The 13384-nt window shown below is 46.2% G+C and overlaps 1 protein-coding gene across 1 annotated transcript in view; it reads right to left on the reverse strand.

Annotated features, from left to right (window-relative positions):
* SMOC2 (SPARC related modular calcium binding 2) overlaps nucleotides 1-13384 on the reverse strand; it is a 166555-nt gene that overhangs the window by 134475 nt on the left and 18696 nt on the right. The window contains exons 3-4 of the mRNA XM_011935086.1: nucleotides 8081-8187; nucleotides 6798-6897 (exon numbers count right to left, since the gene is read on the reverse strand). Coding sequence (XP_011790476.1) covers nucleotides 6798-6897; nucleotides 8081-8187 — 207 coding nt within the window. The remainder of the gene's footprint in view (nucleotides 1-6797; nucleotides 6898-8080; nucleotides 8188-13384) is intronic.

Below are 13384 nucleotides of genomic sequence, written 5' to 3' on the forward strand. Positions count from 1 at the left end.
ACAGGCTGGTCTCAAACTCCTGGGCTCAAGTGATCCCCCTGCCTCAGCCTCCCATAATGCTGTGATTACAAGCACGAGCCACCACTCCCTGCCTACAAGTATTTTTAATTGATAAAATTCAGATTTATATCTGATATTGCAGCTTGATTCCTGAAGTGACCACCTCTCATTGTTTTCATGACCATCTAGAAAGAAGCCTCAATTTTCAGTGCATTTCCTACTTCTCCTTAAGGTGGTTTGTTTTTACATTTTCTTTTACATTTCTTTCAATAGTATTGAAATGTTTTACTTTAATAACTTTCACTTTTCAAGAAAAGACCTATGAAGGCTAAAGAAAAAGCCGTTTTGAGGTGGAGACACACAGCAAGCTGGATTGCCTCCGAGGCACAAGCTCTCCAGGTCAAGCAGAGCCACTGCACGCTGGCCCCGAACGATTTCTACCAGGAAGTGCTTCAGAGATGTTGGAGACCAAACGCAGCTGCCTTGCTGATTTCAGGATTTGGGAATTTAATTATTCTGGGTGATCCTTTCAAGTCCCTCAGCTATGTAGGGTCCTTAACGTAGTGCCAGGGAAATTCATGTGAAAAATTAAAAATTCAGTTAGCTTTGGCTTATGAAGTGTGTTTTTTTCTGAAGTCATTTAGGATACTCCTCCAAACATGGAATTCCACCAATTCAGATGGAGGACAAGACTTTAGGCCTTGCAGAAAAATGCAGAAGTCATAGTTAAATCAATGTATATCATGTACTGAAAGTGATTCATGCGAATCCAAGATCATCCATCGTTTATAACAGGGCCTTCCCCAAACACAGATTTAGAAATCTCTGGGATTAGCATCCACAGTGAAGACGAGTGCATAGTCATGTTCAGACCCCAGAGAGGAAATGCCTAGAGAAGGGAGGAAAATCAGACCGCAGACAGGAAACGCCTGGAGAAGGGAGGAAATTCAGACCCGGAGAAGAAATGCCTAGAGAAGGGAGGAAATTCAGACCCAGAGAGAAAATGCCTAGAGAAGGCCACTGACTTACTCCTGCCTATCACAGGTATCACACAGACTTTAGTAATTAAAACCAAATTATAAATTTGCATGTTATAGAGTTTGTTAGGAAATAAACAGGAAGGAACAGATGTCTTCTTCCCCATGCTACAGGAAAGGACGCCTACGCCAGACACAGCTGTGTCAGGTGGAACAGGAAGATGTCCGCTCTGTGGCGACAGGCCTATAGCTGCAGGGTACGAGGCCTGGTCCCTGCTTCAGAAGGCAGGGGTGGGCTGGGGGTCTCGAGATGGGCACCAGCTACTGCACATGGGCTGTGTCTATCCATCTTCTCTAACTTGAAACCTGTAGCTTCCTTCAAATACGGAACTCCAAGCTATAAATGAAGATTCTTTGAATATTGTAATATTAAAAATTCTTGCATGTAGGTTCAGCTTACAATATGTTAACCCACTTTGTACTCATGCCAGGAACCAGCTCTTGGTCAGGGTGCACAGTCAGAGGAGAGATGAGATTAAAAACCTGAAGCTATTTCCAAATACTAGAGAATGGGCTACAAACACCCTCCCTCGGCAAAAGGGCCTTTGTTTTCAACCTCTAATCCTGCCCCCAGCAATGTTAGGCTTCAAATCTTTGTGGGGGCGGTGCGGGTGGGGGCGGATGGGGAAGTAAAGAAAGAAACAAAAAGAAAATCCCTACAGAAGAAACAAGAATCAACTCTGTCTCTCAGGAGACACATGGAGCCGGCCCCCGATCCCAGGACGAAGGACATGAGGGACTTGTTATGTAGTGCGCACCCTGCCCTTTACTGTCCCTTCCTTGGACACTGGAGCGGGAGGGTACTCCCTGAGCATAAAGCCATCTACAGACCCCGCAGGTCAACATCAGCAGGGCTCTGAGGAGTGCATACACCACTGAACTGTGAGCAAGAAACACCTGCCGTAAAGCCATCTACAGACCCCGCAGGTTGACATCCGCAGGGCTCTGAGGAGTGCACACATCTCTAAACCACGAGCAAGAAACACCTGCTGTAAAGCCATCTACAGACCCCGCAGGTCAACATCAGCAGGGCTGTGAGGAGTGCATAACCACTGAACTGTGAGCAAGAAACACCTGCCGTAAAGCCATCTACAGACCCCACAGGTCAACATCAGCAGGGCTGCGAGGAGTGCATACACCACTGAACTGTGAGCAAGAAACACCTGCCGTAAAGCCATCTACAGACCCCGCAGGCTGACATCCGCAGGGCTCTGAGGAGTGCACACATCTCTAAACCACGAGCAAGAAACACCTGCTGTAAAGCCATCTACAGACCCCACAGGTCAACATCAGCAGGGCTCTGAGGAGTGCATACATCTCTAAACCACGAGCAAGAAACACCTGCTGTAAAGCCATCTACAGACCCCGCAGTTTGACATCAGCAGGGGAGTGCATACTTCTCTAAATGTGAGCAAGAAACACCTGCCCTAAAGCCATCTACAGACCCACAGGTTGACATCAGCAGGGCTCTGAGAAGCACATATATCTCTAAACTGTGAGCAAGAAACACCTGCTCTCGGCAGCACAGAACACGAAGTGGACTTGGATACGTCTCCGAGAGCTGCCTTCTTGTCCCTGCCACATCTAAGGCACCACACCATTTGCCATCAACCTCACCCCACTCCCCAGAGCCCTTGACCATCTCTGCCCACCTTCTCCTATGCCCGACTCCCAGCCGGGTGTAAATAGGAATTCAAGGCCCCAAGAATTTTGATACTTTGGTGTCTGGGGGAGAAACACGGGTTATGGAGACAGAGATGTAGATTTACATCCTAGCTCTGCCATTTCCAAGCACAGAGACCTTGGAAAGTTTTCTTGCCTGTAAAAGAGTCGTTTTAACCCCTGTAGCTTAGGCTGCTATGAGGAAACCAGTGTTCAGCCCTGGCGAGTGTGAGCCCGTGGCTGGCGCTTCTGCGTGGCCAAGTAGGGGGGCCGCAATGCCCAGCCCACTCTCTCCAGCTCTCCAGAGCATCCCCAGAGGCAAACCTTAATTCTCCTGTTCCCCAAATCCCCCCAGGTCTTTCCTTTCCTACCCAGCCCTCCCTCAGGCTCAGGGCTGTGCTTTTCTATCTTCTCCTTCTACCAGCTCCTAAGCATCTGGTCCCATTCCCCCTGTAAACATCCTCAGGGAAGGACGCTGGAGAAATGTGTACACGTGGGGAGAATTCAGCCGGCGTTACTTCTTTCAGTGGCATCGCGTGTTTTCACATTTTAAATTCCTGAAATATTGACACCCATTCAGAAAAGTGCACAAAAGATAAATATACACGTCATGAATTATTATCAACCAAAACCTGTGAAGACATTTTCCAGGGCAGGAAAAGGACTCCCCAGGTCAGCCCTGTCTACAGTCACAAAATTAACCCCCCTGCCCTCCACCGCATGCTAGCGACCATCGCCCTGTGTGTGTGGCCATCGCTCTCTGCTGTTCTTCATGGTCGGCCACCCCTGGACGCATCCCTCAGAGCTGAAGCCGAGTTTTCTGACTCTCAGCTGTGGGAGGATTTGTGGTTGGGGTGCCTCTGTGTGGGGCTCCGTGGACTCAGGAGGACATTAGCACACAGCACCGTTGAGGAAGGCACTGGACCTCTTCATCAGTGCTCATTGCTCTATAGGACGAACCAAGCAAATGGCAGTGTTCACCTAGTCAGACACCAACGGACACAGATCTGTTTCTAGGCTTTGGTTCTTATGTGAACACTGCTGGGAACGCCCTCCCAGGTCTCCTCCCAAACAGGTGAATGCATTTCTCCTGGGTTCCCTCCCGGAATGGAAGAGCTGGGATCTTCATCACCCACATGCAAAGGGGCAAACTGATGTTGCAAAGGGCAGTACCAGTTCCCACCACACCCACAGCTCTGTCCTCAGCAGCAAGTCATAGAATCATGCTTTTTCATTTCTGCCAGACCAGTGGGTGTGGAGGGGAGTTGCACTGTGACTTTAATTATGACTTTAATTTGTAGTTCCCTGGGACTGAAGATCCTATGCACCTTTTCCTGCCTTTACTGGCCATTAGGATTTTTTCCTTTATAAACAAAATGCCATCTGCTCAAGACTTTTGGCCATTTTTCTACTGGATTGTCTCATTATATTATTTGATTAATAGGAATTTATGGATTAATAGGAATTTAGGTATTTTGCATTCATGGCTTTAAGAATACAGAATTATGAAATAAAGGAATCCATTTCCTATTAAAGATCATTCTGAGACAACTGAAGAGCTGGGAGGCTCTGGGGCAAGGGCTTTCTCCGCTCTCCAGGAATGATGCCAGTCAGTGGACCTCCGTTTCCCTCCGCTGTGGCTGGCCTCAAGGTACGCTTGCATGTATTATTCATAAACACATAAACATGCACTTTCCGAAAAACAGCTCCTATCTACTGCTCATTTTAAATCTCACTGTCTGATTTTCAAATTTTCAGTCTACTTCTATGGTAACCTCGGTATAAACTTGAGGGCAAAAAACATTTATTAAATACTGAAATTTACCCAGTTTTAGTAAACTTGGTGAAAAGTACTCCCGCCACATACAGACAGTGGATGCTGCAGATTCGCCGTTCTGTGTATGTGCTGACTTCTCCGTGAACCCCCGAGGGCATGTCCAGAGGGTCAGCTCCCTGGTGCCTATAGATCAAGACGCTGCCCAGCTGTGGTCCGCGCTATTGACCACGATCTCACAGGTGATGCCCACTTTTCTGCTTCTCGGCATTATTTGTGAGGGCTGTGGTAACTTCCAGGAAGAAGTTACATTGCAGTATGCAAACACTGATGATAAATCCTTTGTGTTTGGGGGGTGAGTATACCCAACACCTCTCTCCCCCATAATTCTCCCTTCAATTTCAAAATTCTCTCCATAATTTGCCATGACTCCATAAAGCTTCCAGAGTGACCCTCGCACGACACTGGCTCCCCCGTGCCCACATGTGTGCGGAGGGGAAGCCTGGAACACAGCCGGGGATTAAGAGTTTTTCCATAACTCTGTAGACCTGTGGAATATACTAGTCGCACTGACCAGGTGAACCAGGGGTAGAAGGACGCTGGCCATGCCAGCACCAAGGGTGCAGCCAGTGGAACCCTACCCCGACATGGAAACACCGCTCCCCTCCCAGACAGCACCATCTCCCCAGGGAAACTGCCCCTCGGCATCGAAGCTTTTCATCTCACACGCCTGGCTTCCTGCCCAGCACGTGTGCTACCCAGTAAACAGCAGACTTCTATATGCAAAGGCCCGTCTACTCCCTTCCCCAGTCCATTCCTTGGACCAAACATTCCACACAGGCAGTTAAAACAAAAGGAATATTTCTATACAGTGAAAGGTTACTGAGACCTAGTTGGAAGCAACAACGTGAATAAACGGTACACTGATGTGATTCAAGAAACAAGCCACTATTTGTAGATTGTACAAAATTCAGCCAATTTTGCACATGTTTTCTAAGAAAGTTCTTTGGGACCTTCCTTAATTATCAGATGATATCACTAGAACAACATAAATAGATGCCCCTACCCCCCACTGCTTTCCCCTTCACAAAACAAGGCTCACCTCAAAATGCTGTTGTGGATGAAGGAAATAGGACATGAAAGTGTCTCTCAAAGTGAAAGAGGGACACCCACAGACCCAGTTAATCTTGGTGATGTTTTTCTGTTTCATTTCCTCCATGAGTTTGCAACAGAACTCTTAGGTGTACATGTTAGCTTAACTATATTTTCAGCACTATTTAGGCTCTGGAGAAAAAGTTTTTACAAATAAACATATTTTAATTCCACATCGTGCATCCCCATGGCCAGTCACTGGAAACATGAGACCTTATGTCATTGCTGACTGTGGACACCTTCATTCTCATGGAACCCACAGCAGTCATGAGTTCTGGCCAGGGCCATGGCTCAGGAAGCTTGAAAAATATCTGAATAACAAACAGAATTCCAGATTAAAAGATACCTGTCCCTTAAATAGAAAAAAAATCTACAGGTAAACTCTAAATGTAAATGTTTCAAGATTGTACATGAAAAACAGGGAGAGACATTTTATAGTTTATTATTGCTATATACTGATGTGTTTTGACTGTCTCAACACGTATGATCCAGGAATCTGGAGGGCTAGATCATAGCATTTCTTCATAGATGGTCTGATAAGTCTCCCCCACAAATTAATCAAACTTGGGCTGCAAATTATTTTCAAATAAAAATGATATAAATCATTTACAGCATGGTTGGCAAAAAAAAAAAACTAACAGGAATGAGAATATTTTACAGATTTTTAAACTTCTAATTTTATTACTTTTAGTACATCAAACTCTCTTACGAGTAATAAAATAATACAAACCATTTTGAAATTGACTTATGAAGAAAGAACCATTTTTCTTTGAAAACACGTACATACAAAACTAGCAATTTTCACTTTTTTGGCCAAAGAAAACATTTGGTCATTTCCACTGGTGACTCCAAGTCCTTGTGGTTATTTTAAACAATTAAGGAACCTGAATCATCATAACCCATCATGATCAGATGCAGGGCTATCTTCCTTTAGCAAGCTGACCTCCAGTCATATGCATACATTCACATAGCTTCACCCTTCCCCTCTTAAAAACAAGAGCTGCCTAAAACGTAGGCTTTGTCAGTGACGAGACCTATTCCCACTGTGGCTCACAGTGTCACCCAAACTGGGTTTCCCTTTGAATTATAAGTGAACCCAGGGAAGATGATTGGAAGAAATGGCAAACCAATTCCCTTAAAGCCCTCCACTTGGAAAGGCACGTCAGACCTACCCGGGCACCGGGGCGTCTTGTGGGCCACGGCGGTGCCGCTGATGGGCCTCCCGTTGGGCGTGACGCACCAGCAGTATCCCGTGTAGCTGTGACACTGGACCTGCGAGAGAGCACAGGAGAGGTGAGCCCTCCCGGGCCCACAGCACAGCGCCTCACAGCTGCGAGGCCCACTCTGCTTTCTGCGGCACTGGCTCAGACAGGGGTCGTGGGATACCCAGAGCTACTTCTGTGGCTGCATTTGAGTCCTCAGTAAAGAAAGTGTGCAGGTCTTGACCCCAGGGTTTTAAAGACAAAAGGGGCCCAAATCAGCACTTTACTGACTGCTAGTGTGTACTGGACACATTACCTGTGAAGTCACTAATCCTCACCACCTTCCAGATGGAGCCCCAGCCCTTATCTTGTGAATGGGGAAACTGAGGCCTGGGAAGGTCAGGAGCTCTCCATTGCAGAGCCAGGACAGCAACCTCAGCCTCTTTAGTGTTCACTCTGCAGCCTGCATCGCCCGCTCCCCTTGCAACCACAGCCAGAGCAGCCAGTTCCTTCAGCTCCAGTTCCTCTCTTTCTCTTTCTGTCTCTCTCTTGTTCTCTCCCTCATTGTCTCTCAAAGGCCAAATGATGATGTAAACATACAGAACTCACATCATCACCCAGTAGGCCACAGGCATGTCAAAGTGCAGAACCCATGCTGTTTTTCTGCCCCTGTGTGAGTTAGCATTGCATGTTAGTACTCTGTTTTTCCTTAATAAGGAATAACAGCATTGACACACTCAAAACGGAGAGCCGGGTGATTTTCTCAACAGTGCCTTTGGCTGACAACAGGAATTTGACTTGGCTCAGCTCCATGTCTGTGGGCCCGTCAGGGTGGAATGAATGATCCTGGAGCTCACTCTTGGCACAGACACGACTTTTAGTGTGTGCTCCCCGTAATTAAAATCAAACTAACATTAAATTCTAAGCTGCAAGCCAGGTGAGCATGGTCTAATTGGCCTCACTAAAGAAGCTTCCTGTGCTAAACTCATAGTAATGAAAGTGTGAATGACAGCAGCAATGATATAAATGCCTGCACCAACTAAGAAATAAACACACACTTCATTTATGTGTCTATTTATGTCAAGTAGGCTCATCATGAATTAACTTCAAAAATGCAGAAGGCTGATTTCCCCAGAGAACAAACCTGCTGCTGCTTCTGTTCGGCTCCCCCTCACCTGCCTTCTCCCCACACTGACTCCACATCTCTCTCCCTAATTGCCCAGATGCAGAACCTCCCAAGCAAGGCTGGTAACCTGACTGTAGGTGCCGTCGTCATTGCACTCAGGAATGAACACTTGCTGAAACTCCTTCCGGGCTTGCTCCTGGGTGTACTTCCTTTCGGCCACACACCTGGACACGTCTGTAGGGAAGAACAGGGCAGAGGAGCGGTTATGCAATTGGAAGAAGATGGAACAGATAGGAACGCTGAAAAATGCAAAGGCATGAATCAGGCAGGAGTACTGAGGACCTGGAGTCTGCAAGGGGCTTCGCAGGCAGCTCAGCTCTCAGCAAAGGGAGCCCCAGAAGATGGGCAGGTGCCTGTCACACGCAGTCCTGGTCCTATCTGATGCAAGGCCCTGGGGCGGGAAGGGCAGGACCATTCTCCACACTGAGTGAGTAAGAACATAGGAAGGCCTCATAGCCTATCCCTGGGGAAACAGGTGGCCCCTGCTTCCTGAAAATGGGGAAATGCCAGCTGTCTGGTGGGACGCAGGCAGGCTGTCCTCAGATTTAAGGACATCCACCTGAACACACTAGGATCAAGTCCAGAGCAGAGGGTGGGCAGGGCTAGATGCCACCCTTAAAAACAGACCAAAGGGAACTGACTGAGGGGCTGGGGCGTTCGGACGCACGGGGTGGGACTTCCAACCACAGCTGCAGCCCAGGGCGCCGTCCCACTGAGACTAGCCTGAGAGGAGGACTTGGCTCATCCCTTTTCTCTATTTCCTGTCCTGCCTCTTCCACCTTCACATGGAAATCCAACCGTCACGTGGATAAAAGTGTCGGGTCTTCTTAGAAAGCCTCGTCCTCTGCCCCAGATGCTCCACATCCCACCGTCCCAACAACACTGAGATTTCACAGAAGGCGCAATGTCGCTGCTACTACTTAAGAAGACACCCCAAGGACGAGCAAAACTGGAAACGTCTTTAGACTTCCAGAGACATGAAAAGCATTAATGTAGGATCCGTGTGTGACACGAACAGGCCTTGTTTCTCCCTAACCTGCACAATCAGGGCCAGGTTAAGACATGTGAGGACCACAAAGTCGGTTGCTTACTGAAGCTACTCTCAGCCTTCCAGCTCAGAGAGTAAAAGCTGTGAGCCCAGCATCAACCAGGCCCGCCTTTCTGTGCCCCCAGGGGGAAAAGGCTTGTCCTAAGAACAGCCTCTCACCACAGGAGAAGACGCCATGATGGCTGCCATGGGCCACCTGCCCCGGAAGCGGATCCTAAGAACAGCCTCCCACCACAGGAGAAGACGCCATGATGGCTGCCATGGGCCACCTGCCCCGGAAGCGGATCCTAAGAACAGCCTCCCACCACAGGAGAAGATGCCATGTTGGCTGCCATGGGCTGCCTGCCCCTGAAGCAGAACACACATGCACCACTTTACTTCTTGGAATCATCACACAATATAGCTCATTTGAATTTTAAAACTTGAAAAATGGCTTTCCTTTTTTAAAAGTATTTCCAGATTTAAATCACAAGTGCCTACATTTTGAGAAAGCACAAAGGCCCTATCAACTCCGAGGACTCTTCTTCAAATGTTGTTCTTTCCATCTTCAGATGGTGACTTTTTGACTCCCTAGTGGTTAAAGTTCTGGCTATGGCAAAATGCGATCTGATTACCAGCCCTGGGCTCCACCCATCACAGCGGACTCCTACAGGCTCTGCCTCTAACAAAGCTCCAGGGCCTTTATGCGACTCCTCTCTGGCTTTTGCAGAACCACCGGCCACATGCTGCATGGAGCATTAAGGGCCTACACATCTAAGCAAACGCTCCTCCATCCATCCCAGCTTCGTGCCTTCAGCCTTATTCTAAAGTCCGGCCTGGCCAGCCAGCACTCAGCAACATGTGGTTTTAATGCAGTCTGTGTTTTAGCTGAGGAGAAATCACTGCTTTGCTGGACTTCTGTCCTCGTTTTTTAGTATAACCTGTGGTTTTGACTGTCTAAAAAGGAAAAGTGATATGCGTTCCAGCTTGCGAGGTCTCCATGAGGTACAGATGGAGCTATAAATTAGTTCTAATATTTGAGCCATCATGGAACATGCCAAGAAAGCCAAGTTTTCCAAACTCCTTGTGGGCTCCATTCTTGGCATGGACTTCTTTTAAAGACTTCACATTTGCCACTGGTCAGATAGTTCTGAAATCTGCAGCTCTTGGATTTAATAGAATATTAAATTCCAAGTTTATGTCTAGCCTATGGCAGACTATTTAGTCATAGGAAACAATTAAGACTTAGCATGAAATTACAGGGCCCACATAAATCATCACTCAAAATAAACCTGCAGTCATCTTATGAAGTAAAACTGCTACAGGGTTGTGGCTTATTCCAGATTTGCTATTCCTTATTCTGGATATCTCATGTTAAATCAGGTTCAAGATCTTTACTACCGAGAAGAGCCTGAATAGCATCTGATAAGGTTCATTCTATCGAGAGGCACAAAAATCGCCAGGGAATGAGCACTCAGAAATAGTCATGGCCCCCGTGTGTTCTCAATATCACTCTAAGCCAATATATGCTTGATACAGACACATCTTAGACTGAATTAAATGCCCCTCTTTGTAAACATCAAAATATTAAACACACCCTCAAAATTATGTTGTTTCCAACTTTCCAACTTTTTAATCGCTTTGAAAGAATGGAATAGGGTGCTTCAACACTGTGCCCTGGAAACCTTATTTACAGATGATGATAAATGTCTCTCCTTAATATATTTTTACTCTGTATGATTCTTTGTTGAGTTAAAAATTAAGCAGAGCCCTATCTGTTTAATGGCCTTGTTGAGATTCCACTCTGAACACTTTATGTTTAATGGTTTGATTATTAAATCCGCAGAACATAAGCAACATAATTTTTAAAATCATTGTATGACGGCCGGGCACGGTGGCTCACGCCTGTAATCCCAACCCTTTGGGAGGCTGAGGTGGGTGCATCGCGAGGTCAGGAGATCGAGACCATCCTGGCTAATATGGTGAAACCCCGTCTCTACTAAAAATACAAAAAAAAGAAAAAAAAAATTAGCCGGGCGTGGTGGTAGGCCTCTGTGTTTCCAGCTACTTGGGAGGCTGAGGAAGGAGAATCGCTTGAACCCAGGAGGCGGAGGTTCAAGCCGAGATCGCGCCACTGCCCTCCAGCCTGGGTTACAGAGCAAGACTCTGTCGCAGAAAAAAAGAATTACTGTACAACTACACATAACATAAAATGTACCATCTTATCCATTTTAAAGTGAACAATTCAGTGGCATTTAGCACTTTCACAGTGTTGGGCAACCACCATCTCGGCCTAGTTCCAGAACATTCTCCTCATTCCCAAAAGAAAACTCTGTGCCTCTTAAGCTGCCATTTCCCATTTCCCCCTCACCTCAACCCCTAGAACTATGCATCTACCTCCCGTCTCTACAAATTTGCCTATTCTGGGCATTTCCTGTCAATGTAATCACACATGAGGTATCCTTCTGTGTCTGGCTTCCTTCACCTGGCATGATGATTTCAAGGTTCATGTACGTATGTTCATGTATGTCTACACCAGAGATGGTGCATCAATGTAGTCATACACGAGGTATCCTTCTGTGTCTGGCTTCCTTCACTTAGCATGATGTTGTCAAGGCTTATGTATGTTACAGCATGTTTCAGAGCTATGTTCCTTTTTATGGCTAAACAATATTCTATTGTAGGGATGGACCATATTTTGTTTATTCATTCACTCATGGATGAACACTTAGGATCTTTTGGCTATTGTAAATAATGCTGTTATAAACATTCAGGTGTAAATTTTTGTTTGAACGGTTGTTTTCAAGTCTTTTGGGTAGAAAGTAGAAAGGATGGTTCACATGGCAGGTCTGCGTTTAACTTACGGAGGGAGTGCCTGCCGTCTGCCACAGTGCTAAACCGTTGTATGTCCAGCCAACAGAGACAAGTGTTTCCATTCCCCTCTCCACCCAGAATTTATTTTGTCTTTTTTAAACTGATGTAACCACCTGACTGGGATGAAATGGTTTCATAGTACTTTGGCTCATAGTATTAGATTACTATAAAAATATCTACCTCAAAGAAAAACTCAGCTGGAAATTATAATATTAGTACTTTAATTAAATAAAATTGTTAATCTAATTGAAGAATGTAGTCTCTTTTTACTAGACCAAAGAAAAACTTTCCGATGTGAATTTTGTCATATATTTTTAGAAAATTTTTGCTCTTACCTGCAGAGCCAGGACGTTATAAATAAAGAATTCATCGTTGCTTAGCAAGGCATCACTAACAACAGGTTTTGTTTTGTTTTAGAGACAGCGTCTCTGTCAGCCAGGCTGGAGTGCGGTGGTGCCATCATGGCTCACTGCAGCCTCAACCTTCCGAGCTCAAGCAGTCCTCTCACCTCAGCCTCCCCAGTAGCTGGGAAGATAGGCACCACCCTGATTGGCTAATTTTTAAAATTTTTGTAGAGATGGGGTCTTGATTTGTTGCCCAGGCTTCTTTTGAACTCCTGGTGTCAAGCAATCCTCCCACCTCCCAGAATGCTGGGATTATAGACATGAGCCCCCACGCCTAGCCCTAACAGAAATATTTTGATGAATTTTTGGTTTATGGTAGTTAATTGTGGGAGCAATTTATTTCTACCTGTTGGATGATATTTTCTCTCTCAGTTACAAAATAAAATCGGCTACAATCAGATCGCAAGCTTGTTTATGTATCAAGATATGTCATGGAGACCGTTCGCAGTGGCTCATGCCTGTAATCTCAGCACCTTGGGAGGCCAAGGCGGGTGGACCACCTGAGGTCAGGAGTTTGAGACCAGCCTGGCCATCATGGTGAAACCCTGTCTCTACTAAAAATACAAAGATTAGCCAGGCTTGGTGGCAAGCACCTGTAATCCCAGCTATTCAGGAGGCTGAGGCAGGAGAACCACTTTAACCTGGCAGGTGGAGGATGCAGTGAGCCGAGATCACACTCCCATACTCCAGCCTGGGTGACAGAGTGAGGCTCCTTCTCAAAAGAAAAAAAAAATATGCCATGGAAACCATTAAGTGTGATGCTCACTACAAAGTAGAAATGAATAGCAGTGTTTTATAATGGTTACTTATGATGAATGTTTTCTTTTAAACAGGAAGCAAATGATTCCCTACTTTGCTAGAATCTCTCAAAACAGGATGAGGCAAGAATCAGCAGAGACTGCTTTGCCGGACATTTTACAGAGAATTCTGGAGAGCAACAATGAAAAGGAAGAGTTAAAAGGGATCTTTGAGAAAACTTCAAACCGGGGCCATGAAACAGCGATCTTCACAGGTGATGCTGAATCTGGTAGTCCTAAGCCCAGAGAGTTCCTCTTTCAGGGACTCC

This window comes from Colobus angolensis, unplaced genomic scaffold (genome assembly GCF_000951035.1).
Source record: "Colobus angolensis palliatus isolate OR3802 unplaced genomic scaffold, Cang.pa_1.0 Scaffold14, whole genome shotgun sequence".
Classification (NCBI taxonomy): Eukaryota; Metazoa; Chordata; class Mammalia; order Primates; family Cercopithecidae; genus Colobus; species Colobus angolensis.